Source organism: Drosophila novamexicana, unplaced genomic scaffold, assembly GCF_003285875.2.
Source record: "Drosophila novamexicana strain 15010-1031.04,08,12 unplaced genomic scaffold, DnovRS2.1 tig00000193-arrow-pilon, whole genome shotgun sequence".
NCBI classification, from domain to species: domain Eukaryota; kingdom Metazoa; phylum Arthropoda; class Insecta; order Diptera; family Drosophilidae; genus Drosophila; species Drosophila novamexicana.
This window is the reverse complement of record NW_020824787.1, coordinates 1,135,240-1,162,877: the sequence shown is the minus strand read 5'-3', so window position 1 is coordinate 1,162,877 and position 27,638 is coordinate 1,135,240. Positions and strand designations below refer to the sequence as shown.

At 37.4% G+C, this 27,638-nt stretch overlaps 2 protein-coding genes across 5 annotated transcripts; one reads left to right on the top strand and one right to left on the bottom strand.

Moving 5' to 3' along the window:
• Positions 1-21,364: 21,364 nt before the first annotated feature.
• LOC115759034 (lipase 1) lies at positions 21,365-25,993 on the top strand. 4 transcript variants are annotated; one of them, XM_030699856.1, is made up of 7 exons: positions 21,365-21,597; positions 21,670-21,754; positions 21,805-22,004; positions 22,062-22,312; positions 22,375-22,524; positions 25,158-25,286; positions 25,345-25,992. In XM_030699856.1, the coding sequence occupies exons 3-7, from the start codon at positions 21,911-21,913 to the stop codon at positions 25,753-25,755; spliced, it is 1,035 nt and encodes a 344-aa protein (XP_030555716.1). In that variant the 5' UTR covers positions 21,365-21,597; positions 21,670-21,754; positions 21,805-21,910; the 3' UTR covers positions 25,756-25,992. The 4 variants fall into 4 exon arrangements, with proteins under 4 accessions (XP_030555716.1, XP_030555715.1, XP_030555712.1 ...); XM_030699855.1 differs by having other exon boundaries at positions 21,365-21,615; XM_030699852.1 differs by having other exon boundaries at positions 21,365-21,754; positions 21,827-22,004; positions 25,345-25,990.
• Positions 23,245-24,614, bottom strand: LOC115759033 (aminomethyltransferase, mitochondrial). Its single transcript, XM_030699851.1, has 2 exons — positions 24,092-24,614; positions 23,245-24,028 (listed from the first exon to the last, which is right to left on the bottom strand). Exons 1-2 carry the CDS (start codon positions 24,569-24,571, stop codon positions 23,264-23,266), a joined length of 1,245 nt encoding a protein of 414 aa, XP_030555711.1. The 5' UTR covers positions 24,572-24,614; the 3' UTR covers positions 23,245-23,263.
• Positions 25,994-27,638: the final 1,645 nt, after the last annotated feature.

Genomic DNA, 27,638 nt, shown 5'->3' with positions numbered 1-27,638 from the left:
AGATTGGAATCGGGAGCCACGCTGCATGATTGATTGTCCTGTTCCCGTCCTGCGGCCTGGCTCCCTTCAATTGCACGCCAAGCAACTCCCTTGGGGAACTTTGGGGCAGCTCTGGCTGTGACAGGGGGGCACGTGAGGCTGTTGACACAGGTGTTGCTTGCTTTTAATTCTAATTGGTCAACGTTGGCAATTTCTCTAAATGAATTTTGCATTACGTTGACAAAGCAAAAAAAAAAGTAAAGAAAAACTGCGCACCCCAAAGGAAATTAAGACAAAGCCATCGAGACATTTTCATTTGTTTGCAGTCATGACTTTCAATTTGTAAAACAGAAGCGGTTGCCCCACTCTCATTTCCGTTGCCTTCACAAGAAAACTTTTCCACGGGAAAATTCATTAGATGCAGTATTTTTTGGGTATACCAAAAAAGACATGATCGAGCAATATATAGGAAACTGTAGTTTCCTAATATCATAGATATATGTTATGCATTTTTATTTATCTGAAAATTCAATTAAATTAATTAACATAACTTTAATAAAATTCTGCTTGTTTTATGACGTAGGTAGATACTTATTTAATCAATTAAAATAATGTTAAAGATTCTTTACTTTGCCAGGATTTTTAATATATGCTAAGAGTGGAAGGAATCTTTTCTCACCTAACCAATTTTTTATCATATTCGACTAGTGAATTCCTACTAGTTCTGCCTAGCTGAACAGCGAGTTTTTAATTTTTATGTGGCCCTTGGCAACATTGGTTGCCTGTTTGAAACTTCGATAAATGCCATAAATTGCCCAGTATGACTTATGGAATCTATGGGCTCTCTATCCCCCTCATCGCAATGTCAACACATTTTTTATGCCGCAATCTGGAAACGTTCGAGGCGTTACTCGTGCTGCAGACACAGAGTCCAAAGCGCACTCAACAGATGAGATTAGTAGACAGGGGCATATAAAAAAAAAATAGTAGAGGTTAGGGCATTAGCATGAACGAATATTGTATATCCAGCACAAAATGACTTATTTCTGTACTTTTGACTAAAACAAAGCTGTCGACCCCACACATTAATTACTTTCACTGAATGTTGTCACCCTGGAAAGGGTAAGCAGCCGTCGCCTATCACCACACTCCATTAGCATAGCTTACACATGGAAATCGAATATATATAGAGCATTGAAGTGTTCAATAGTTAAAATTATTATCCGTGCTCAACAGAAAATCCTAACAAAAACATACTGGGTAATCAAGTTTGTAACCAAAGCGATGCTTAAATTCCAATTCCGAAATAATTTTAGCAACGATTAATTTGGAATATTAACTAGACAAACAACCAATTGAGAGTTAAAGGCGATATTTAAATAAAAATACCTTTAAATTAGGAAAACTATAAGTGAGCCCAAATACATGTGTTTAGATTACGGAATGCATTAGTATTTATAAGTACATTCATTTAATATATATTATTTATAGTATAGTATATATTTATGGCCAAGCTTATCATAAGGTCACATTTATATAGTATTGAGTTACGAAAATTGTCGTCATGTAGTCAAAAAATATAGTCATATTGCGCTGTTCTCACACACAAACGGAAACAGACCCAAACACTCGTAATCGTGATATCCGAAATTGCAACCTAAGAAATCGGCATATGCCACACATTCCTGATGATTGTAGTCCGGTTGATTGAAGCACCACCTGGCATAGCTTAAGGGAGCCCCATTTTTGTAGAGCACAAATCTTCGATTGGTGCCCTGGGCACTAGCACCGATCCAGATAGAATCAGACCAACTATTCACAAATTGCACACCCAAATCTTGCAGATATTTTGTTGCAACAATTCTTTCCAAATCATTATCGAATACCAATAGATTAGCATTCAGATCGCGGCATTTCTGAACGGCATCATGCCAAGTTGCCTGACCATTAAGAAAATATGTATATGATTGCTTATTGAGAAACACACTTTTTTATAATATCATATACCTTTTCCAAGGATACATAATAGCATTTAACATTGACGCGTGTAAAATTCCTTGGACAATCGACTGCCCTTGCATATAAGAAAACACTGAGAAGACTGCAAACGCAGAGAGCTTGACTTGCCCAGCCTCGCATGGTGAAGTGCCAGCTAAAACTGGACTTATACTGTCTCTGAACTCAGATTTGAAATATATACAGAACCTTTTTTTTGGGGCCAGGTGTCTTTCGGTGTCTCATAATGATAAGACACTTGTCGAAGATAAGCTATACAAGAGCTGGCTCATGAGAACGCAGCTTTTTCGACTTTTATTGTAATTTGAATTTCGTTTGGACAAAAATGAGCTGGGTGTAGTAGAGCCAGATTGACATATAAGAATATTATTATAAAATGTTTGCCCAATCAAAAGTCGATTGTGGAGAACTACGGAGCTATAAATATTCAGCCTAGTTTCGCAGACAACATACATACATACTTCGTGTATGGGACGGCCTGATATCAAAACTTCTTTAATTTAACAAATTGATCACAATCTTTATTGGCCTGGTATCGGTCAGCAATAAATGGTTGTGGGTGCCCTTGAGTTAAAGATATACCATTTTCATTCAGATTTATGTCCAGTCTTGAGCCGAGCATATGGTGCCCCGTCTAGATAGAATCGTTCTCTTACGAACACGCAAAATACTTCGTCATGAGAGTGCATTCATTTCATCATCAGATACTATGAAATACATTTAATCTTATCTTAATCTATGCTATCTGTTAATATTTTTTGTTTATTAATCATAGAACATTTAAAGAATTTGTTAATCATTATTCTTGTTTCCATTTTGTATGGCATTGCCGGCCGTTTCAGAATGCTCTTCTTCAAAAGATTAATTTCTGTCTCTTTCGTAGTTAATTAAAAACCGGTCTTTAGCGGATTATTTTTAAAATTTATCACCTGCAACGAAGTTGTTTATGCTGCTTTCGGTTCCAGTGTTTGCTTTGCAGTCTGCCACAGTCTGCCCACAATTCGAATAAGAATAAAACGGTGCCGGGGATACTCTGTAGAGCCTTGATAATATTTTGCTTACAAGGGCTATATGGTAAATTCCGATGCATGTAATATGTGTCTTTTAAGTAAGGAGTGAAACTAATAACATTTATGTGGTTAGGATATCTTGTAAAAATAAAGAGGGTTCTAAAATATTTGTAGCTTTTTCAAAGGCATGTACAATATTGTTTTGTAATCCCTTGACATTTAATTTCATTATTTCCGCCAAAACGTGCTTGCTTTTTTTTCAATTTGGGTCAAAATTTAGAATTTTCTTTTTTGATGCCAATCGATAGTGCTGTTTTTTACGAGTCCAAAATAATATAAAACTCCGAAATCGAGCATTGTTTCAAAAAAGTTTTGATATTCAAGCCAACCCCGATTTTCGCAAAAAACGTGATGTAACCCCTTGCCATTTGGTCAATTTTGGTCAAAATTTAGATATTCATTTTTTTATGACAATCGTTAGTACTGATCCTAACGAATATAAAATGGTATACAATTCCAAAATCTGACATTTTTTGTCTGAGATATTCAAAAAAATCTTCAAAACAGGTTGACTTTACAAACGATTTGTTTTTTGGTCAACAACTTTTTTTTAGCCCATCGATATTTAAAATGTTTGAATGGTAATTTATAGTAGGGATCCGTAAAAATTCAAAAAGATGTAAAATTACAAAATCTGACATTTTTTGGACGAGATATTAAAAAAAATCATCAAAAAAGTTCTGATTTTCGAGCCAACCTCAATTTTGGCAAAAAACGTGATGTAACCCCTTGCTTTTTTTGCAATTTGGTTCAAAATTTATATTTTTCTTTTTTTGATGCCAATCGATAGTACTGATCCTTACGAATATAAAATGGTATACAATTCCAAAATCGGACATTTTTTGTCTGTGATATTCCAAAAAAACATCAAAAAAGGCTGACTTTACTAACTAATCGATTTTTGGTCAACTACTTTTTTACCCCTTTGATTTCTAATTTGTTTGAATGCCAAAAATCTTGTTGATTTCAGTTCTTAATAGGGCAATTTAAGTATTTATCTACTGTTTGGCCAGCAAATGGGCCATAGGCCAGCTAATGCGCCGGCAAGGGTATACAACCTTCGGGAATATAAGGATGCTTTGTTTGAATGGGCAATGCAGCCCATTGAGGTAGGCGAATGCAAATGAGTCAAAACAAAGGCCATTCAAAAGAAAAAAAAATGAATAATAATTGTGTTATTATACCAAACAACGTTCATTGACTTTTGTGAAACTGGCAAAGTTGGCACAGTTCTCGAATGCGGCAGACCGCATTTAAGCATTACGAGTAGAGTCCTTGACTGGATGCCTCATGGGCCAATTACAGTGCCTCGGAAAATGCCATTCAAATCAATAAAATGCCAATTAAAATACTGAAAATCAGCAAACTAAAAGCTTAAGTTGTGTAATCAATGGGTTTGGTCTATACTGCTGCGGCTCGCAGCCAACGATTGAGGCTCATTTAATTGGGCTGCAATCTATACATAATCTGGTCATTGCACCAGGAACAGAAATAGCATCTATCATGCAATTTTCGAGTGAATGGGTAGACTGCGGATGCGGCCAGAGACAGCAGACAAATTTATGGGATAATATATATTATTTTTATCTTAAGTTGAAAATAAATTTTTATAAGCAGAAATCGTGTTTTTATTAAAATTAACTTGTTTTGTTATTAAAAAAAAACAACTTTAATTATATTGGTTTATCGATAGTTATGCGTTGTAAGAACAAGTCTGCGAATCAAGCTTTATAGATGTGGAAAACCAGGTTCAAGACTAGAATATTGAATATTGAAGTATTTAATGTGCTTGCAGCCTTGATATGTATACGTTAAATCTATGCCACAAACTGAAAAGCCGTCAAACTTTAATCGTGTAGCGTGTTGTGGACTCATAACTCTGCCGCATGTCGATGTCATTTCTTTGGTGCTGCCGCTCTCTATGCACGCTCTAGCGAAAAAGCCATCTAGCATAGAGCCATGCACCACGAGTACTAACGAGCCCAACATGGCCTGTTGTTGAATGATAACAGCACAGGCCGCAGTGAAAAACATGGCAAAGAGAGAAGCAGATTGGGGAAGAGCAAAGGAAAAAGCTGTGGCAATTAATCTTTACAATGCCATACATGCGAAATGGAGTTCATAAATCCCAAGTCACGCCACACAAGGCACAAAAGGCTAAGAGCGGGCGGCTGCGTCCTCTTCTCTCCTCTTCCTTCCCTCCCTTCACGTCATTCACTCAACGCTTGTTGTACTTCATGGGTAGCCCAACAAACTTTAAATTAGCCCCGCAATGTGCACATCGTGTCTCGCAAATATGTATGACAAATTGTAGTCTACTTACAGGCGACGCCGCAGGTAAACAGATGCTACAGCGACAGTTTCAGTTACGAGCGAAGATGTTTTCAGTGCGACGCTCTGGCACTTTGCAGCCACGTTCAATGGAGCACTAGCCCAATTAGTCACGCGTTGTTAGCAGTCTTGCAAAGAGCTTCCCTACTATTGCACTGGAGTCAAATTACCAAATTTCTGAATATTATTTACGAATTATGTTGCGTAGAGTTTAATTAATACGTTTGTTTAGTTCATGATTTGTCAATCTTCTTTATTTAAATTTTAAAATCTTAATTTAAGTCTACAGGAATTCATATAGTTTACAATAGAGAGGTTGATGAAGATTACTAAACAGTCTTGAACATTTTTCAAATATTATGTGAATGTGAAAAAGGTTGGCAGAAGTAGAGGTATACAAAAAATAAATTAAAATATCTATTCGTATGATTATGTATTTTAATCGGCCTGTCCACTGCTTGTTTCAAAAGATCGTGCTTTTTACAATTGTTATAATAATTACAGATACCGGCTAAACTGGGCTTTGATCAAAACAATAATATAATGTATGGATATATTGTATATATAGCTAGGGATTCCCTCCCGGATTCTCATCTACTATATATAATCAAGATATATATCCATGCTTTATAGAATACTATTTTGAATTCGCATTTATCCCAATATTAAAACTATATGAATAAACCACAGCTAATGACAATACTCAAATGATTTGATTATTATGTTCATGTTGTAAATATCTTCAAATATTATGCTAAAATGTTTCCATTGTCTGCTTGATGTTAAGAATACATACATAAGACAAACTGATCTCACTTTGCTTGCAAAACTTCTATATATTGATAAATGTAGTTTTATAAAAGCAACGAATACAACTAATATGGTGGCAAGCTAATGTCTTGATATATGCATATTTAGGGATTGGGCACTGGCGCACAGTGCGTATGAGTAATAATGCGCCAATAGATTTATGGTAAGTGGCATTGAAAGCAATGTTAAGCCATGGCCATGGCCAAGTCTCGTTTGTTGGCGTTTATGTCTGTATAAAAATGGAATATAAATTCCACATTTGTGCAATTTATTATGCGCACAAAGACGACGCTGTCAAGGGCCTTATCCTTTCAGCCTGGAAATTAGCTCGTTTGTCTTGGTTTTATGCAGCCAGCAAAGAATGCGACGTTGCTGGCTTTAAAATGCTAGAGCACAGTGGAGATCACATATAACTAGCGTTATGTGGTCGCAATCCTTTTGAATAAATCAACAGGCGTTTACGTTCAACACCCGCTCTCGCTCCCGCTCCCTCCACCACAACCAAACATCCAAAACATTTGGCCACATTTACTGACTGCGCCGCTTTTCAATGGCCAGTTGAATTTATTGGGGTCAGTTTGGGCGCGGGGTTGGCGTCGGTTTCGTAGGTGTTAAAGTCTGGGTTTTGCAATGGGTATACCCGCTGCTGCTTTATAAAAATTTCAACTGATGTGCGGCTCACAAAATCACAACTAATAATTGGCTAGGCCCGAAAAGGCAGCTGAGCTCGGGGCATGAATTGAATTTAAATGCATGATTAGTTAGACGATAGGAAGCGGTTTAAGAACCAACCGAATTATATCTATATGCGGTGTGAATTGAAAATATTAGTGAAAATATGATTCACATTTTGCAATATAAGTGAAACTATTCGTTCGCCCATATAAAAGTAGCTGCAGTCCGCTATTATCACATAACTTGTACTGAGCAATTATATTATACAATTTATTCAAGACGTGCTTTGGGCGCAGAATGTTCTCTTCTAACTTTAAAATTGTCATTGAAGTTTCTTCTATCAGAATAAGAGATGGAATATGTGTATTTCAATAATAATAGCTGTAAATAATATAAATAAGGTATTACTTAAAAAAGGTATTTAACTTTTTGAGCTCAAGTAAAGGCTTAAATAAATTTCTGATAAATGAAAAAAATATTATTTAATTAAACCTATTAAAGAGTTCAAGGGAGTGTGCTAGGGCCCACGCTCTACACCCTCTTTACCTACGATATGCCCACTGGCTCTACAATTGAAGTCGCGGACCCCCACGACCTTACAATCGCCACTTTTGCAGATGACACAGCCATCTTGTCAAGAAACGATTGTGTCTACGAAGCTACCGACGTCCTGCAGCAATATCTCCACCAATTTGAAATGTGGGCCAAGCGCTGGAATATTGGCATTAATTTAAATAAATGCGCCAATGTGACCTATGCGCTACGGAGGGACATGTGTCCGGGAGTTTTCTTGCGCGGCCAATTGGTGACGCACTTCAACAGCCACAAATACTTAGGTGTGCACCTAGACAGACGCTTGAACTTTAACAAGCACATCACAAGTGTTTCAGTAACCCTAAAGAACAGAATAAGAAAACTAAGATGGCTTCTGAACAGTAGAAATGCGCTATCTTTGAAAAATAAAGTCACCATTTATAAATCCTGCATAGCTCCCGCCTGGCGTTATGGTATCCAGGTATATGGCATTGCTGCAAAGTCCAGTCTTTCAAAAATCAGGGTGCTCCAAGCAAAAACGCTCCGATATCTGTCTGGTGCCCCCTGGTATATGAGAACCTCCGACTTGGAAAAAGACTTAGGAGTGCCCAAAGTCGGGGACATAATAAATATACAGGCCGCAAATTATATAGCGCGACTGAGAAGTCATCCTAATCGACTGGCTAGGCGTCTTCTGAATAGGCGCAGAATTGGAGGACTCCGAACGCGGAGGAGACTACGAAGGTCTCACCCAATAGATCTCCCAGATCGATTTATATAGTTGACACTGTAAATTTGTATATAAGACTTACCAGTAGAATAAGTAGATTGTAAATATTCATACAAATTTAATTTAAGTTGTTCCAGATAATAACAGAAAAATTAAAATAAAGCTAAACTTAATAACAAATATTAAAGAGTTCGGCAAACAATTACATACAATTACATATTTACATTAATTAACTGTATTTGATTGTATGTAAGAATGATAATTAACTGCATTGAATAAACAAACAATTAAAATGGTTTTTTGTCTTGCATGTTTAATATGTTATATATATATATTTGAATTTCATAATAATTACAAAGAAATTTGTAAAATGATGTTTAACATTTATTATTAAATCCATGTATTCATTCTTTATAAAAGTGTGTACATTAAAATAGTTATATGCAAGAAAATGTGTGTGTTTTACACGCATCATAAAATTCAGGCTTGAGAACTTAACTTTAATTGCATTCAGCTTAACAAGAACATTTAGGTAAATATAATTGCGGACTTGAAACTGGGGTTTTATAAAAATAAAATGGGTATTTATGCTTAGAGCAATGTCCTTTGTCTGGTCACATAGAAAAATATGCGTCTGCAGTGCACATAACTGGAAGTTCCTAGCATAAACTTAATTTCAGACAACTCGTCCAGTAAATGGGCCTCTGCTGGGGAATTGCAATATGGATTTCTTGTTGTTGCTCTGTCGGCGTAAAAGGCATAAAAATGTCGCCGAAGTTTAGGAGTTTTTAAGTTTTGTCCGGGCACGCCCACAGCCACCCGCCCCTGCCACAATTGCCGTGTTGCACGCAGATGGGGCCAAACAGCTCCCTTTTTAGCACATTTTTGTATTGCATAGTTTACGACTTCTTAGCTCGATTTGCCGCAGGATAAAGTTTCACAAATTTTTTTCAGCATTTTATATTACTGTTTTTTTTTTTTTGTCGGTTACGGAACTTGTTAATTTTCCGCTGCAAATCTGTCAACTTTGTCAACGACACAGAAAAATTCAATAGCAAGTGGCAAAGTTTGCGGAAAAACTTTTGCATACGACATTGCATACTCTTAGGCGCAGCGCCTACACTAATTAAAAGTCTAGACTCTGGTTGAACTTTTGTCATGTGCATGTGTGAGTTGCTGTGTGAATTGGCGTGTGGCTCATATGACAACTCATTGTCGATTGTCTGTTCAGATGATCTGCCCTCCATTAACCGCAATTTCCAATTAATCAACTGGCGCGCATTACCCACCACAGCAACAATAACAACAACAACAACAACAACAACAACAACGACAATTCATGCAGGGACAACAATAATGGCAGTGCATGTGGGCCTGGTAAATGTTATAAAGTTAATTGCCATCTGTTTTACTGTGCCCCCCGGCAATAGCAGGCCGGAGTTGTAAACACGTACTCGTATGCACATTTATGCAAGCAGCACGAATCGAAGGGTCAGCAATGTTTATTCTGTTCAAGATTTGTTGCTAGGTACTAAAAGTTGGTCTGGGCAGCATATCTGAATGGAATTTTTTTATAGGTTTGTTGAGAACATAACGAGCTGAAGCTGTTTCTGCAAGATTCGACACAAATATAAGATAAAATACGACCTTTATTCATTACGCTTATTGATAAGAATTGATTAAGAATTTTATCATAAAAACTTAATGGAAACTTTGATTGTGTAAAATTTAAATCATATTAATCATAATATATTTTTAAACTCAACATTTTTTTCAAGTTCCGAAAGCTGAAAATCTTTGCACACAATTTACTTTTAATATCGACAAACCTAGGCACAAAAAATATAATCTTTTATTTAAAAACATTCCTGATTAAAATTCAAAAAAAAAAATCTTCTCAATGGCATTCCGTAAAAAATATTTTGATGTTTGTAAAATGTTACGCAACTAAAAATTTACAAGTCGAAAATATGATAACTTTAAAGTAGAAGTCTATAGTTGGTTACCGTCATGTATTTTGGTCGACAGAGCCTCTTAACACACACATTCTCTTACACACATGCATGAGTATTTACCCACACACTCGCTGGTGGCAAGAGTCCATTGAAATCGCCCTTCACTAGCTGCAAAAATAATATTGAAACTGTTAATGAAGTTAGCCAAGATTGGAAATGGTTGTAACCGGCAGCAATGTGCTGCATTGATCAATAGACAGCATGAAAAACGAGCAGCAGCATGCATTTAGCCATTCAGACACAGATACAGATACAGCGACAGCAGATACCCTTACGTCTACATTCAGCTGCAGATACAGATACATTTGCATCAAAGTGGCAGCAACTTGAAAAATGCAACAACAGCAGCAGCAACGGCAGCTACAGCAGCAACAGCAGCAACGATGCCACCAAACACAAACTCGATTTGCGCACGGTAATTAAAATTTAATCATTGGACATTAGTATTCACACACACTCACACATACACACACACACATGCAGACAAAACACTCTTTCAGATACCCATTCAGGTTGCTATGAGTGATGCGTTTTGTGGGCTGAGCCGATGGGGCATCGATACCGTTGCACAGCTTAGCCAAATGAATGGTGGCCCACCCGTAAAGGAGCTGTTGTTGGGGGGTGTATCAAAAGGGGGGCCAAATGAGCTCACAGGTTTTTGGCTCGTTTTGTGCACTTTTGTGCTGCATACTTGGGGGTCGATTTAGATACCTGCGTGGCATGTAAATGTGCTCATTCCCGTAGACATAAATGTTCGACATTTGTTTTGGGGCTTGGCATGGCATTCCGGTTGGTTGAACGCGCATTTGTTGGTTGCGTTTTTGGTTTTATTCTTGCGTTTCGCTTTCAACGGATTTGTGGTAATGACGTGCAATTAATTTGGGTTTTAATACATGGAGCTGCTAAAATAATAGCGCATAATCAACGCCGATAGCAAAGCCTATGCTGTAAAGGAAAGATCAAACATGTATAAATACAAACAAAAATAGAAATATACATTCGTATAGCATATTTTATATTATTTATATCATATCATTTATATCATATCATTTATATCATATCATTTAACAAGAGTTCTCACAAAACACTTGTATTTCACACAATCTGCCAAATATGAAGATTGTGAGTCCTTTCAGGAGCTTTAGTTATAGTCGAAAATTCATGCACAGGAGCTAAGGAGCTACCTTGATTATGCACAACTACGTTAAGCATTGTAGTTAAACATTTTTGGAGAAGTTTCGTTGTCTTTAAAAACTGAAAATAGTTTTCTTTTACTTTCACTACAAGGAAAACTTCTATTCCTTATATAAAGTTTTCGCATTATTTCAATGTTCGTAAAGGCTGCTTGGTTAGGCAATGCCCAGTATTTTTTGAGATAACTTCGGTGAATGTTTCAAAAGTGCTGTAATAACTTTTTATTTTTTTAAGAGCAGTTTTAAGATTCATTTTTGATTATTCACCTATTGCACATATCCTTCCTTTGACTTAAGTCTTAAATCTTAGTAGCTTATTACAAATCTTACAACTTACTTTAATAACTATATTTCATAGTTGTACTAAGCTATCGGGCAGCTTTTATAAGACTAATAATAACAATATTAATTATAACAATAATAAAAAATAATATTAATAAGAAATAAATTAATATATAGCAATATTATTGTAAGAGTTTAATGAAGTCGAGTGTTTTTTTAAATAAAATTTATTTTTTCTTATAAATTTTACTGTTTTTAAAGGAACAATTTATATGAATAGTGAGTAATGCGATATTCAAATACTAATACAAATTATTTTCCGTTAAGTCTAACATAATTAAATTAACAAAAACAGTTTGGTCATATAAGCCGATCTGAAAGATCGATTGGAAAGTCCCATTTACAAATCTCCTTAAAAGACGCCTAGCCAGTCGATTGGGGCGATTTCCAAGGCGCGTGATATAGTTCACAGCCTGAATGCCTATTACGTCCCCGATATGGCCATGACTAGGCCTGTTTTCCAAAATCCAGACAGTGGCATATCTTGTCTGAATTATAATCAGTCATATTAGGCCATATAGTCATAGCCATATTAGGTAAGTTTTATAACTTATCGATAAGTTTTAACAAATCCGGTCTTATATTTTTTTTTATTATATTTTTCATGTTGCAAGTATGCAAATTGTATACTTAATGTATTTGAGCCGGTAAAGTCGAAGTTAATTAGGGTCAAGTTAATTTACTAAAGCATGCATTTTGTACTTGTTATTGATGACATGGGCCAAAGTCCAAAATACATACGTATTTGCCAACATGATTATATTGAACCCTACAAAGTATCTTCTTGTTTGCACTTAGTATTTGCAAATGTTATGCTGTTGCTGTGCGTAATATTTGTGTATGCTTTGACCAGCACTTCGATTAGCTTTGCTTGCCATGTTTTACACAACATTAACTTGGCTTATTTATTAAACACGTGCGTCTCGTCTTTTCGATACAGCTCTGCAAATTGCACACATACACACATTGGCTCGCACTGTCTGTGTGTTACATGCCATATAAAAGCTGAACCTCTACGTGTGCATACAAAATGGCAGCCTGGTCCTGGAGCCGATTGCTCCTTTTGGGCATGGCCGACTGGCTAGCCTGACTCTCCGACTGACCCGTTGTTTGTGGCCTCAATAAATCAACTGGAATTAAGTCATCAATAATGAAAAGACATAAAGCAGGCAACTGAGCGCAAGTTGAAACCAAATTGAACTGAGCCAGCACAAAAAAAATGAAAATAAAAATACGTTTAACGTCGTTGAAGGGTTCCATAAAAGTAGATAGGTTCGCATACCCAAAATGTTAGGTCATAAGTGATTTCTGGGTAGATATATGACGGGTGATCTACGCGAAGTCCAATTCGAATGAGCTAAATTGACGGGAAATTTCATCCGCTAGAGTGCAACTTTTTATACCCTGAACCCATTAAAAATGGGTATAAGGGTATATTGTATTTGTGCAAAATCCAAATGTATGTAACAGGCAGAAGGAAGCTTCTCCGACCCCATAAAGTATATATATTCTTGATCAGCATCAATAGCCGAGTCGATCTAGCCATGTCCGACTGTCTGTCCGTACGTCCGTCCGTCCGTCCGTCCGTCCGTCCGTCCGTCCGTATGTATGAACGCAAGGATCTCAGAACCTATAAGAGCTGTATTTTAGATGCTCCTAGTTCCCGCGCAGATCGAGTTTGTTTCCGATAATAGATAACTTACTCCGTTTCCAAGCAATCGATAAAAATCGATATCAACATCCTGTTTTTTGGGCAATTTTGGTAAGTAATAAGAGCTAGAGTCACCAAACTTGACATATAGCTTCTAAAATAGAATATATATATGCATTTGATGTTGGAAGAAGAGAAGGGAGCTCCCGACTAGAACCTCTTACTTGTTTAATATTATGTCTTGCAAATGGCTTGGGTATGCAAAGTAAGTATATTGATTAAGATAAAGCTACCTATTTATATGGCTTGAATAAATCCAGTGGAGAGAGCTCGATTGGGACAGTACTTCGTTTAGCATAATTTAATGAATCTCACTTGAGATACTCCAAAAAGGTGGACTTTGTAAGCGAAACGTTTTTTGGCCAACAACTTTTTTTTAATGAATGCCATATGATAGTAGGTATCCGTACGCTTTCAAAAAGGTATACCATTTTAAAATGAGATTATATTTACCCAAGATTTTCAAACGTTCCAAAACGACATAACTCCAGTACACAGAATCAGGTGTTTTATTTAATCTCTGAATTTGTTTATTTAACACAAGCAATGTCACAAGCAGTTGTTAGCAGTAACTTATGCCTATAATAACAATTTCTCCAAAGTTAATTTAAATAAACAGTTGAATAGGTTTATTTTTTGTTGCTGGTTATGAAACCCGGATTGGCAACAATAGACGGCAATCAAGTGAGGCTAGAATTAATTGTACAGCTCGATTGCGAAATATGCAAATTAATGATTCAAGAAATGTGAGTACATTAATTAATAGTAAACCTGTGCGAAATATGAGTCTCCAATTGTTTAACTCAATTGATGCAGGGTTTTTTTTCTTCCAAGTTTGTTAATAAGTATTATGTATCTTATATCTGCAAGAATATATACAACGCGATGTAGTGAAGGGCGAATACTGGGACAAGCCCAATGAATTGCTTATCCGCTTGCAAAGTCATCACGTTTCATACATCAAGCGCCCATCAAATGTCTTTTTAAAACCTAAGTCACATAGCATCTGATAAAGCCAAAATTCTCACCACAAATATAATTAAAAGTGTTATTACTCTCAGTTACTTATTATTCTTGTGCCTTGCGTGTGAATGGAATATTATGGGTTTTTAATTAGAACGCCAACTGAACAACAGAATAATTCCAGCTGTGATTTCTGATTGACGCAATCTCTGCCTTCAGCAATGATGACTCATCGTTGTGGATGTCCAATTGCTTGACTTTGATCAAGATAAATTCGCAGACTTTGCGGACTGCGCATCTTCTGTTTCTTATACCCTGTATAAACAAACGTGGGCTGGACAGAATATACAGCATATATATAAATATTGCAATGTATATATGTGATGAATCAACATCAACAGTAGTGTTAATATATTATGTGATTATTGATTATTATTTATTTCTATAAGTTTTGTGAATGAAATAAGATATATTTATTGACAACTTGTATGGGATAAGAGGTGCAATACAGACTTAATATTTTTTTAATACTCTTACTTATTTATTTACTATTATTAATACACTCAATTGCTAACAATATCGTTGTATTTTTCTATTATACCTGTTTGTAATGGATATGGTTAAAATTTAAATGGCAATCAATTATTATAGCATGCTATTTTGTATAAATTACTTAAATACCTTAAAATTGGTTTCCAGACGCGAACAAGCATCAATTTATTCACTAAATTTCGTAAAAATAGGTTTTAAAAGTACACAATTAAAACCTCCTAAAGTCCAAGTACAGAGCATGTGGTAGTCGCGTTCCTTTAGCCAGCGCATTCTAACTTGAGTTGGTTTACATCCCGCTGAAAGACAAATTCATAAATATTTTAATTAAAATCGAGTGATTGTCGACAACATTGTTCTAAGTAAAAAGTTTTTTTCAAAGTTGCAACTTCGCTGACATTAACAGCGATGCGAAAACGGGTCTACCAGTACGAGTACAACCACGAGTACAACGTCATCAGAAACGCATAACATTCCAAAAAGCATCGCAAGGAAAACAGCGTGGAAAGCAGTAGCAAAGTTTTTGGCGCAAGTTCAGCGAAAGTTTTGCAGCATTGTGAAAAGCTGCAAAGAGAAATTTAACTAATTCCATTATGCATACAAAAAGCAAAACAAGAAGAACCCAACGAAAGAAAAAATTGGAATTTTGAAAAATTTTGTTAAACAAAAATGTGAAAACTTTGCCCTTGCTGAGGCCAGCGAATGCTGAGCATTTTGTTGTTAAGTCTTTAAGTTTGCATGAAAATTGCCCCTTGTGTTTATTTCAAATGCGCACATAATTTGACAGGACACCTCGTGACCAGCCTTGATCCCATCGCTAATGCCCATTAAGCTCAGAGTCAATATTTGTGTCGGCTGTTTACCATTAGCTCGAGTGATGAATGTCAAAAGTGTGGCTAATCGATGTTAACAGAGTTGAGTGCTTCGCTTTAACAGCCTTCTAGTTTTGGCATACATATATGTCAGCTTAGTTCGAAAGTTTCCTTAACAATAATCTAACATACACATCTTGACCGGCTATTAAATGGTTCTCATTATAAATGCAAATAACAGTAACTGAATTCCGTCAATGTTAGTTTATTTTTTTGTAGCCTCATTAAAATGGGGTTTTAATGGTTGCTATTAAATATTCCAGCATTCCTTTGTATATTTTATAATGTGTGCATATTGTAATTAGATATTTAGAGATCTTTCAATATGACGTACTAATATGTTCTCTTAAAAAAAAAAACTGTTGACATTTATTGTTGACTATACATTTGATTTGAGACAGCCAAACAAAATAACAGACCCTCAATTTCTAGCTGAATTTAGTATTTTTTCCTGATGTATGCTACCCCAAGAAGAAATCCTATTTGCTCCAAAATGAAATCATTAAGCGGCATTTACTGTCAACAAATGGCACGCAAACATTTCAAAAGCAATCACATCAAACCATAGGAAATAATAAAAAATCATATAGGCGGAAAACCAACTGCCACCCATTCCATCCCATCGCAACCATCTCCAATGCCGTAAAAAAGCAAGCACCCCAACAAGTTGTCGACTTGCCGTGCAATTGAGTTGAAAGACAAACAAAGCGTGAGCTTTGCATGCCTACCTATCGAGCGTAAGTGGGGGCTAAAGGGGGATTGTTGTCTTTGTCTGTGTTTTGCTGTGGGGTTGCTGTGTGGCCACAATAAACGCTGCGATTCATTCATTCACTCAGTCAGTTCGTCAATTACATTGATTCCGTGCATTTGGCGCACGGTTTGTTTGCATTTTTGTCAGTCAAGTTTTCCTTTGTACACCCTGTAGCTGGATTGTGGGAGCTGTGACCTTATACGATTATATTCTTGATCAAGCGAATTCCCTTGACTTTATCCGTGTATTGGTCTGATTGTGGGTGTTGGGAATGTTCAGAATTCCTGAAATACAAAAGGGCTATATTTTCCTAATAATTAAAATATGTCTTATTGGAATAAAATGTCGTTTTGGAAATTGAAAAAATTTTAAATAAATTAAAACTTTGAATTTTGCTTAAAATCATTCAGCATAAAATAAATTTGGTTATTTATTAGAATTACCAAATAATTTAGAATTTAGCAAGATCTGTCGATAACAATCTAAACGATTAAGTTCAATAGCTAATTTTATTTCTTGCACATTTCTGGAAAAGACTTTCCGTCTCAGAGATTATCATTGATTAAGTCAGAATATGTCAAGTATGTGGTTATTTGAAATGTTGATTTTGATTGTGTTTCCTTCATACATATTTATTTAAACAGGGTATTCTTCGTACAAGTACAGCCGTCCATTGTAATCACACTTGTTATTTTTGTCACCCGGCTGCGGAAACGGAAACGTCGTCATCGCCATTGTCAGCAGTGACAACTCCGAGAGACGGACGGCAGCTTGGAACATTTTGATTTCTCTCTGTCGCACTGTCTCTTATTTAATAACACAAAGTGTCTCTGTTTCTCATTTCTTTTCTTTTCACTTGATACTTGTGAAGGTATTCGTCTACCTTTTATTGTTTTTGACTGTTTTCTGCGCTTTTACAACAATGGCAACAACAGCAACAACAAATGGCACTGATTGACTTTGCTTGTGCACCATTTTCGTTATTATTATTTTTTATTTCATGTGGTCTAAGCTCCTGTTTTGTGTATTTTCTTCTTTCGCTGAGCTTGTTTACTTCTATTTTATTTACTTTGACGTAATGTTTTTCCTATCAAGCGCTTTACATCGAAATTATTGTTGTTTTGCTGTTGCTGGCACTCGTTTCACCTTTGTAGAGCTATTGACATTACGTTTTCGGCGTCAATCAAATGCCAAACAAAAAAGTTACATTTTTGCCATTTGTATTTGGCTCATGTTTTATGAGGCGATAAAAATGTCATTACCGTGTGCAGTAATCAGAAATAGATAAATAATGTTAAATTTTTATAAAAGAAATTCATGCATGATGCAATGATAATTGTCTAATGCATTATTTGTCCATGAAGTGCGATTATAAAGATTTTCAATCAGTTGGTTTAAGTTTAAAAAGCATCTGCCTTTCTAATTATATATTTGTTAATTTTGTAAATTAAAAAATTCAAGAAACTAAAAAATGCAAAAAAAAATTTAATAATAATCTAACATGCCGTCTATTTGACTATATATTCAATCAGAGAAAAAAAAACTTCGAACAGCTTTAACACATTTGATTTGCCTGTTTTGTGATATATTTGAAGTACAGTTCTTGTCTGCATTTCAAAATTATATATACATATATTATTTTTTAAGTAAACAACAATTTCGCTTTACAATTTCCAATAAGCTTAAGCCTCGAACGTATGGTAAACTTGAGATGTTAGCAAAAGCTGTTAATGGATGACACGGGCGCTTGGTGAAGCTTTACAGCCAGCTTAACATACAATAAATAAGATATTTTAGTTTTTGTTTTTGTTTTACATATATTTTATTAAACTACACAACATTTCGAGAAAAGTTTACCTATTCTTTGCTGATTCATACAATTCAACCTTTAAACTGTAAAAACCCATTTTTAGTTTTTTAAATTCCTATGTTTTATTACGCTTGGCGATAGATTTTAAAAATGTTTCAATTAATTGATTAAAGAGCTTGCATATAAAAATTCTTTTCCGCTCAGTCTTCAATCGACATGATGGAAGTACTCGGAATTAAATAAAACTTAATATGAAGCTTAAATAAAATAGATTAAATTATACTGCAGCCCATATTATGTATACGGAAACGTTTTACAATAAAGCCCTGGTCGTTGAGACTATCGTACACAGAGTTATACGAGTACATTCATTTATGAAAAAAGGGTGGGAAAATGGCGTCTGCTGCAACGGGGGGAAAATATGAAAATCAACACAAACACGAAGCACTCAGAGGCAGTCGCCAATTGCAAATGCATATTTGCTTATCGCCAGGGAGATAACAATTGACTGCACAGAAAAAAAAATCGCAGTGAACTTTATTAAAATTATGAAAAACCAAAAAATGAAAGATAACGAGAAAGAAAGGCTATCTTCGGCACGCCGAAGATCAAATACCCTTGCAGACCCAACCTTTTGCATAATGCTTATAGTGCTTGGCCCGTATCTAAGAAGCACAGGGAAAATAGTAAGCGCCGAGCTTGAGCAAGATATCTTGATAAACAAAAAGGTTATTTAATCAAAAATCTAGTTTTCGACCGATCGTTCATATGGCAGATATATGCTATAGTGGTCCGGTGTGAATAAGATTTTGCAAAAACGAAGGGAGCATAGTGAAATCTTTAAATGCCGTGATTCGCCGTTGATATGCGCGTATTATATCGTTAGAAAACAACTCTCGGGTAAAAACCGTCAAAACGACATAATCTCGTTATGATCAGCGGCGGAGTTATGTCTTTTTGGAACGTCATATCTCCGCGCGGAGTTATGTCGTTTTGGAACGTCATATCTCCGCGCGGAGTAATGTCGTTTTGGAACCTCATATCTCCGCGCGGAGCTATGTCGTTTTGGAACATCATATCTCCGCGCGGAGGTATGTCGTTTTGGAACGTCATATCTCCGCGCGGAGCTATGTCGTTTTCAAACGACATATCTCCTCCGCTCTAAAAACGAAAATCAGACTTTTTTAGCCAAGAGTTGTTTTCTAACGATATAATCTCGCGCAGATCAACTGCAAAGCTTTGTCGACTCTTTCGAATTACTCACCTTAACTGCCCAAAAAATTGCTCACAAAAAAAACATCAGAATTGATTTATTTTTCAATATATTTAAAGGGTATAAAAAGTAAATGTAAAGAAACTGCTGAAGGGCCAAAAGCAAACGCCAAATTAAATGGGATATAAAAATATGATGAAAGCGGGGGAGCAAATATGTTGGAAGGGCAACAGACCTGGCTGTGGCAACAAAGGACACGCAATGCCCGCCGTCGCACTGGCCGCCACACAAAAGGGTCCTTGTGGCGGCATATGCTGGACAAAAGTATGAGCAGGAGCAGGAGCGGTAGCAGGAGATGCAGCCGGAGCCGAAGCCGGAGCAGGAGCAGCTGCCTCCTGTGCAGGCAACAGGATGCAAAAGTGCAGTCGATTAACGGAAGCCCCGAGTGCGAGTCCTTTCTCTGCATCTGTGACTGACTACGGTTTGTAGTTGGGCATGCGGGTGGGCGTGTCCTGTCTGCTGGCATATGCATTTTTATCAAATTTAATAAAGCTGCAATTAAACAATTTACTCTTGTTGCATTTGTCGCGCCAAACGAAATCTGAAATTAATTTCGTTGTGGTTACAGCCACACGAGATGTAAAATAAATAAGTGAGCATGCTCTTGCCCGACTTGGAGATACCCTGAGCCCTGGTTATCCTTACAATTAAATAGTCTTGCTTATATTTATACTTTAGCACATATGTTGCTTGCAGCTGTGCTCTTTCTTACCCTAGTCAAACACCCTTGGAAATTTGTTTTCGAATAACTTCGGTGTTTATTGTCCGATCTTAATGAAATTTTTTGGGGCATGGATGTTCCATCCTAATCTGTATAATAACCAAAGTCAAACCTTGAACGTAGTATTTATGGAATACATATCATATATGTATAGCTTTTGTAATGTGAATCGATGCGTTCACACAAACGAACTTGGCTTTGGTTGGAGATTCTACTTTCTGCCTGTTCCATACATTTGCACAAAACCATAATACCGTATTTAGCCGTTTTTAGAGAGTTTAGTATACAAAAACAATTAAATATTTTCTGGAAACAAATGTCTCGACTGACCAATGCTCTGTTTTTAGAGTGACAGCGGTAAGCAAAAGGTTATTCGTTATAATTTTCATCTGTCAAGATTTATTTTTATATGCAGAGGCTGCAGTTATCATGGCTAAAAACGGAAATACCTTTTATGAGGCGGCTACTTGATATACTCTTTTTTCATCAATGGGAAAAATTTATAAAAATGCGAGAATTTATGAAGTGCTGGTCAGAGTAGCAAAGTGATCATTGGAGGGAATTAAAATGAGTTGTCAGCAGTTTAAAAGCTGCCGTTTTGTAAGACAAAATCAGAATAGCAAATGAAACAATTACACTGTAGAGTCGGTATTTAGAATTGGGAATTTAATATAGTGTAAGGAACTAAAGCGTACGACTAAACACTTGAATCGAAGCTCAGACAACTTTTGAAAAACAAACAACAAAGGACTATATATAAATTTATATAATATTAAGCTTGCATTAAATTTGTGGCATGTTATTTGTTTTTCGATATTTATATTATTCTATTCTATTCTGTACTATATATTCGTATATTAAGCATAATATCTTTTAAAATACGCATATTTATCTGAATTACTAGTTTGTATAAGGAAAATTCATGTATTTTTAGTTAACATACATTTTCAATAAACGTCTTTAAAATAATTAAAGATTCTGTACACTTTTTCAACATTTGATCACTTTATTAGGGAAAACGAGAAACGTGAAGTTTCTTAAACAGAAATATTTTCTTAAATGAAGGCTGAAATATAATACATCAGGAAAGTATAATTGAATGTCCGATACAAGCTTAAAGTATGAGTACGAATATTGCTTGCACTTCAATATCAATTCCCTAAATGTGACAGGTGCTAAAGACTATGTCGTTTTTGTTGGCCTGTGTCACGGGTTGGTGAAGCGCAAAGATTATCAACTGGTGGGCAATTAGGTAGCGCGTACGCCAAAGGTCGAGTGCAAAAACAGAGAACAGTTGAGGTAGTAAAATGTGTGAATTTGGCAGGTTGACGCGCTGCATCGTTGGGTCCGTGGTCATTGTCATTAGCCTAACCTGGGCCCAGTCGGGAGAGCGTAAGAAATGGACAACGGTAAGCGGCGCGTTTGTGTGTGTGGAGATTAATTGAGACTCGGCTAAAAGACGTGTCCGCTAATGCTTGCAGCTGGATTGGCTGCAGCAGCTGAACTACAGCCACGAGCTGCACAATGTGACCAGCTCCGATGGCTACCAGCTGCAGCTACAGCGAATGCCGCGCGTTGGTGCACGACCCGTGCTGCTGGTACATGGACTGCTGGGCTCCTCCCTGGGTTGGCTGTGCCTGGGACCCGGCAAGAGTTTGGGTAAGTATCGGAGCTCATTGTATGCCTCATTTATAGCATTGGGTGTGTTTGGAGCAGCCTTTCAACTGCATCAGCGCAACTACGATGTGTGGCTGGCGAATCTGCGTGGCGCCTCGCCCTATGGCAGGCATCACCTCGAGCTGACCGATGTCATGCCAGAGTTTTGGCGCTATAGCTTTCACGAGCACGGCGCCTACGATTTGCCTGCCATAATTGACCACATTGTGGAGCACACAAAGCGGGAAGCGGAGCAGAGCGAGACACAGGCGCAGCAAGTACATCAAGTACTCCTAATTGGACACTCGCAGGTGAGCATATCCGCGTGTGCCATCGGACAGCCTAAAACGTTGTTGATTCATGTTTACTTCAGGCTTTTAATGCATTTTTGGTGCTCTGCTCGCTGCATCCGCGTTTCAATCAACACATCCTGCTCATGCAGGCAATGGCGCCCCTGGCCCGACTGCATCGCCAGGTGCGCTTCGATTCCGCACAGGTGCGAGTCATAATGAAGTTTGTCAAGGTAATTACCATATCAGAAAATTGACATATTACTTGGTATGGGAAGTCAATATTAGGGTGCGATTTGAGTTGAAACGAATGTATTTACCTCAGATAATCAAGACTGCAAAAACCGAAAAAAAGTTCGGTTCACAGCTTTAATCACGATATGTGCCATGTTTTTGACCAATAAATGGTTCATAATGTAGATTGGCTCTGTTTTAGATTGGGCTATCCCTTTGTAATCAATTCGGTTATAGGCTTCGTTACGTACTTAAATCGGTTTCGTCAAAGCCGGTTTGACACCTTGTAGATAATTTTTTAAACTTAAGTCAAAGTAGAATTCTTTCCCAGATCAAGTAGTGCTTCAACGATTCTTCACTTGCAAGTGAATATGTTACATGCATTCACCAAGCTTATTTATAACCCATTCCAAAAGTAGCTTCAAATTATCAATTGCACAACTGTGTCTTCAAAATATTAAGAAAAATTCATGCTAAGCCAGTTACACATTTTAGTAATCCAATCTTACTAACAATCAATACGTTTTAAGACTTGCTCAACTATGTTTTATAGCAGAAACCTATTGTAGCAAGCCTTATGGACTAATCTAAAAATATTTTATACAAAATAGCAGATCAGGGCAGTCAGTAGTCAAGGGCAACTGGTCTTTAAGGATGTACTCAAAAGTATTCAGAACCGATTGCATAGCCAGTAGCAAACAGAAGTAACACTTGAGCATTTAACTTTGGAAACATATTTTATTGCTTGGGTTTATTGTAGTAGTTGGCCTTAACAAAGGGCATTCGAGTTATTTCCGCCTCGTAGAATTTGTCGCGCACCTTTAGCTCCACCTGGGTGCCGGGCTTCTTAAGCTGCTCTGCCACATAGCCCATGGCAATGTTGCGGCCAGTGCTGGGGCTGGGGCAACCGCTGGTCAACTGGCCCACCTGCTTGCCGTCACTGTAGACGGCAACACCTGCGCGTGCGGGCGGTGCCTTGGCGCCCAGCATTTGCAGTCCAACGCGACGCCGCTTGACACCCTCCTTCAGCTGCTGAAGAATTGTCTGAGCGCCAGGAAAGTCGGATGTGCTGCGTCGCCGTTTGGCCACCAGCCAGGCGAGTGCTGCCTCCACGGGCGTGGTCTGTGCATCAATGTCGCTGCCATAGAGGCACAAACCGCCCTCCAGGCGCAGTGAGTCGCGTGCGCCCAGGCCAGCCAGCTTCAGTTGGCCAGCAGCGAGCAGAGCCTCGGTAAGAGTTTCCACCTGAGCAGAGGGCACTGAGATCTCGACACCATCCTCGCCTGTGTAGCCGCAGCGCGTGATGCGCACATTGCTAATCCCCGCCAGCTCAAAGATGCCCGAGCGCATGAAGTAGAGCTGTTCCAGGGCTCTAACTTTTGGCTGTGGCAGCAGCTTCGACAGCTCCTGGGCTGCCTGCGGGCCCTGCACTGCAATTAGGGATTGATGCGCCGGGCTCAAGAACTCAATGGAAACATCTTTGCTTTGGGACATGAAGTTGGACTGCAAGGTAGATGATAATTATCAGTATTGCATTACCAGGTGGGCATCCCTGGATTTATTCACCACAGCGGCGGTCATGATTTGCATATCCTGTTGCTTCATTGCCGCATTAGAGACCACATAGAGCTCCTTCTCGCTGACCTTGTTCACGATCAGATCGTCCAAAATGCCGCCCTGCTCGTTGGTGAAGACTGTCAGGCTGCCGCTGCCCGCGGGCATGTCCAGAATGTCAGCTGTGCAAATGGATTCCAGACAAGCGGCCGCATCCTTGCCCCGCACATAGGTCTGCAGCATGTGCGACACATCGAATATGGAGCCCACGCGGCGTGTGTACAGGTGGGAGGCGATGATGCTCTGGTCGGAGTACTGCACGGGCAGTGCATAACCCCCAAAGTTCACAATCTTGCCGCCTTTGCGCACATGGAAATCATAAAGTGCTGTGCGCTCACCATCTCCGCCTATGCTGGAGGAGGCGTGGCGTAATCTTTGCCAGCCCAAAGGCAGAACCTTTCGCGCTTGCAGTCGGCTGCTTAGCTTTAACATCTTTGCAAGACTAAAGATTCGAGTATATGGACCAAACCATGCGGGCAGCTGATAAGCCTCTTGACATCATGGAGAGCGGCTGTGGGCAGACTTGAAGACAAACCGAATGTGTAAGAGATTAGCTCTAATCGCGGCGGGTTCAAAATTAGCTGATAACCCCCCACAGAGCGCCGATCGAGAGCTCAATCAGCTGTGCTCAGCCGAGAGCAATTGATGCTTTTATTGAGAGCGAGAGCAGAATTTGTATTAAAGCGAGAGTAGTTTTTGATTTGCATTTGCGACTATTTCAATTGATTACTCAAGATTAACAACATTTTATTATCACAGACATATACCATAGACATTTTTAGATTCCGCTCCTCTATTTTAATTTGGGCCAAAAATAAATATTTTCTTTGAAGCCACGAAGTAAAAGAAAAAATTAACGTGCAACTAAATCTCATTCTCATTCAAGCTGACTTTATACAAACTTTTTAAATTATATCTATATTTTAAGAATATACAATCTGATATACGTATATAAAATTATCAGAAATAATTTGGGCAGCTGTCAATTAACATTATTGTCCTATTTAATTGTTTATAGAAACGCGAAAAGGCCAACAAATTTGAACTATTTCCACCTGGTGAGCTGCGTAAATTGTGTTCTAAAAAGCGGGAGCTCTGTGAATACTATACCAAAAACTTAGCGGGCAGTGCATTGAGCAATAAACAGGTAAATCATTGCTCAACTTAAAAAATCTGTTTGCTCAACAATCCACAATATCTTTCAGTTACTTGATATCTTTAGCTATGAGCATCTGCTGCAGGGTGGCTCTGCACGGGAGCTGCGACACTTGCAGCAGATTTGGAAATCGGGTGATTTCATTTCGTACGACTATGGCCCCATTGAGAATATGCAGATCTATCATAGTGTCGAGGCACTTAACTATAATATCAGCCAGATCAGTGTGCCCATCATACTGTACTTCGGGGAAACGGATGCAATTGCCACGCCCGAGGGCGTGCATGGCATCTATGCCAGAATGTTGAACTCGGTGCGCAGCGTGCGGCGCATTGCATCCGCGAAGTTCAATCATTTTGATTTCCTGGTGGCCGGCGAGGTCAAAACTCTGGTTAACGACAAACTGATCGAGCTAATGGAAAAGTTTCTCGAAGGCAAATTGCCGTACATAATCGAATGAGGCGTCAGCTTCGGTGGTGCTAAGTAATTGGCTCCCCAAGCTGTCATCAAAGGCGTCCATTGAGGCTCATTAAAAGCGCGAGCCAAGCGAAATGTGTTTTATTTGCCTTGGCAACCGGCCAAATGTCCAAATGTTCAAATGGCCGAGTAGCAATTATGTAATCGGTTCGTCTTTGACCAAACCATAAAAAAAAATCAAATAAAAAACTGAATACTAAAAGCAACAACAACGAAATGTGACAAATTGCCGTCTGGGCCCAACACTTTTACTTTCTTTTGATTGCCCACTCAAAAGGCAAGCGCACAAAAATGTTGTTTGTTTTTTTTTCCCCCGCCGTGTTGTTGTCTTTGTTTCTGGCCACCGCCTAAGTTTTTGACCCACAATAGACGATGCCGCAGCGCCAACAACGGCGGCTTAGCCAAAAAGGTTATTAAGCCAATTCGCTTGAAACTTGGCCAAAAGCATAAATAAACGCACAGGCAAAATTTAAATATATATCTTAATCACAAGTCGGATACTCTAACTAATTGGCGAAAATCAATGCATGCTTTTTAAAGCTGTAAAAAATACTTTTAACGTTAGAGTATTTTATTTTAATTTGTTAAATTTTCAATTAAAACCAATAATTATGGTACATTGAAAATAAATAAGTACTAAATATTGTTTGAAATTATTCTAAAATGTGTTTCTTGAAGTATTATATACCTACTATCAATATAACTCGACCGACACACTCATTCTTTTTATTATTTTTTGTAAAAACATTATCAATTTAAAAATATTCAGACTCCATTTGCTTAAAGGGCTTAGCTGATTTTCTTTAAAAATGTTAAGGCTTTCACATTGCTTATTATAAAACAAATTTAACCAAATAACTTAAGAAGACATCTTCAATTTGAAACGTAACATGAAAATTGTTGTTTATACGAAAACAGTTTTTGACATTTAAGTCATAGCATTTGGAAATGAATAAATTCCAAATAATCATTTAAGTAGGCATTTTGTATGCTCTGCAAAAAATATTTGATTAAGTTTATTTATTTCTTTATTTACCAATTTTGTTTTTTTTCTTTTATGTTTCCAATCTCTAACTTATTTTCTTCAACTTATTGTTATTATCAAAATATTTTGTTAAACTTGTTCAATTTTGGTTATTAGGTATTCGACTCGTTTCTTCTTTTTTCGTAGATCTACAATGGAAAACTTTTCTTGCCTAAGCAAATTGACACAATTGCTCGCTCTTACCACATAAGAAAGGTAATCAGTGCAATGCGACCTACATAAATGCTGGCACAGACTTAATTGATACACACCCATCGAAGCTTTACTGTAGTTGAATTTCGTGTGTGGTTCTTTATCGATAGCAACGCCCTACGCATCCAAATACGTCTTTCGCTTCCCTTTCTCTCGCTGTCTCTCTCACTTTAATTAACTGTCCCAAAACATTTCATTTTCAAGTGATCAAGCGAATAGTATCAACTAGTAGATACTCTCTATTCAGTAAACAAAATTCAGTGTATTTTAAATATTTATGAGTACTTATATATAAATCGCGTGTGTTAGTTAAATGTTTTCTTGTACTTTTATATATTTGGATATACTTAAAAGAATATTCTAATTGATGCCAGCAGCTCAGAAGTTACTATACTTTTACTATTTGATTAAATTAATTAATATAAGTAACTATCACATAAAGTTATTTAAATACATATAATAACTGTGTTGCATGAAGTTCTAATATATGTTATGCCTATTTATTGGCAAGCTCCTAAAATATATATATATACAAATTTTATGATAGTCTCCAGAGATATATTTAATTCATATAAAATACACAAATATGCTCACAATTGAAGTTGCAAACAGGTTTTGAGACAAACCAA

What these genes read in the sequence shown, in the direction of transcription:
- LOC115759034 (XM_030699852.1), top strand. Translation starts at nt 21,653, where the DNA reads ATGTGTGAATTTGGCAGGTTGACGCGCTGCATCGTTGGGTCCGTGGTC. An exon ending in TCATAATGAAGTTTGTCAAG is followed by an intron (nt 22,525 to 25,157) that starts GTAATTACCATA and finishes AATTGTTTATAG; the next exon opens with AAACGCGAAAAGGCCAACAA. An exon ending in GTGCATTGAGCAATAAACAG is followed by an intron (nt 25,287 to 25,344) that starts GTAAATCATTGC and finishes AATATCTTTCAG; the next exon opens with TTACTTGATATCTTTAGCTA.
- LOC115759033 (XM_030699851.1), bottom strand. Translation starts at nt 24,571, where the DNA reads ATGTTAAAGCTAAGCAGCCGACTGCAAGCGCGAAAGGTTCTGCCTTTG. An exon ending in AAATCATGACCGCCGCTGTG is followed by an intron (nt 24,029 to 24,091) that starts GTGAATAAATCC and finishes TCTACCTTGCAG; the next exon opens with TCCAACTTCATGTCCCAAAG.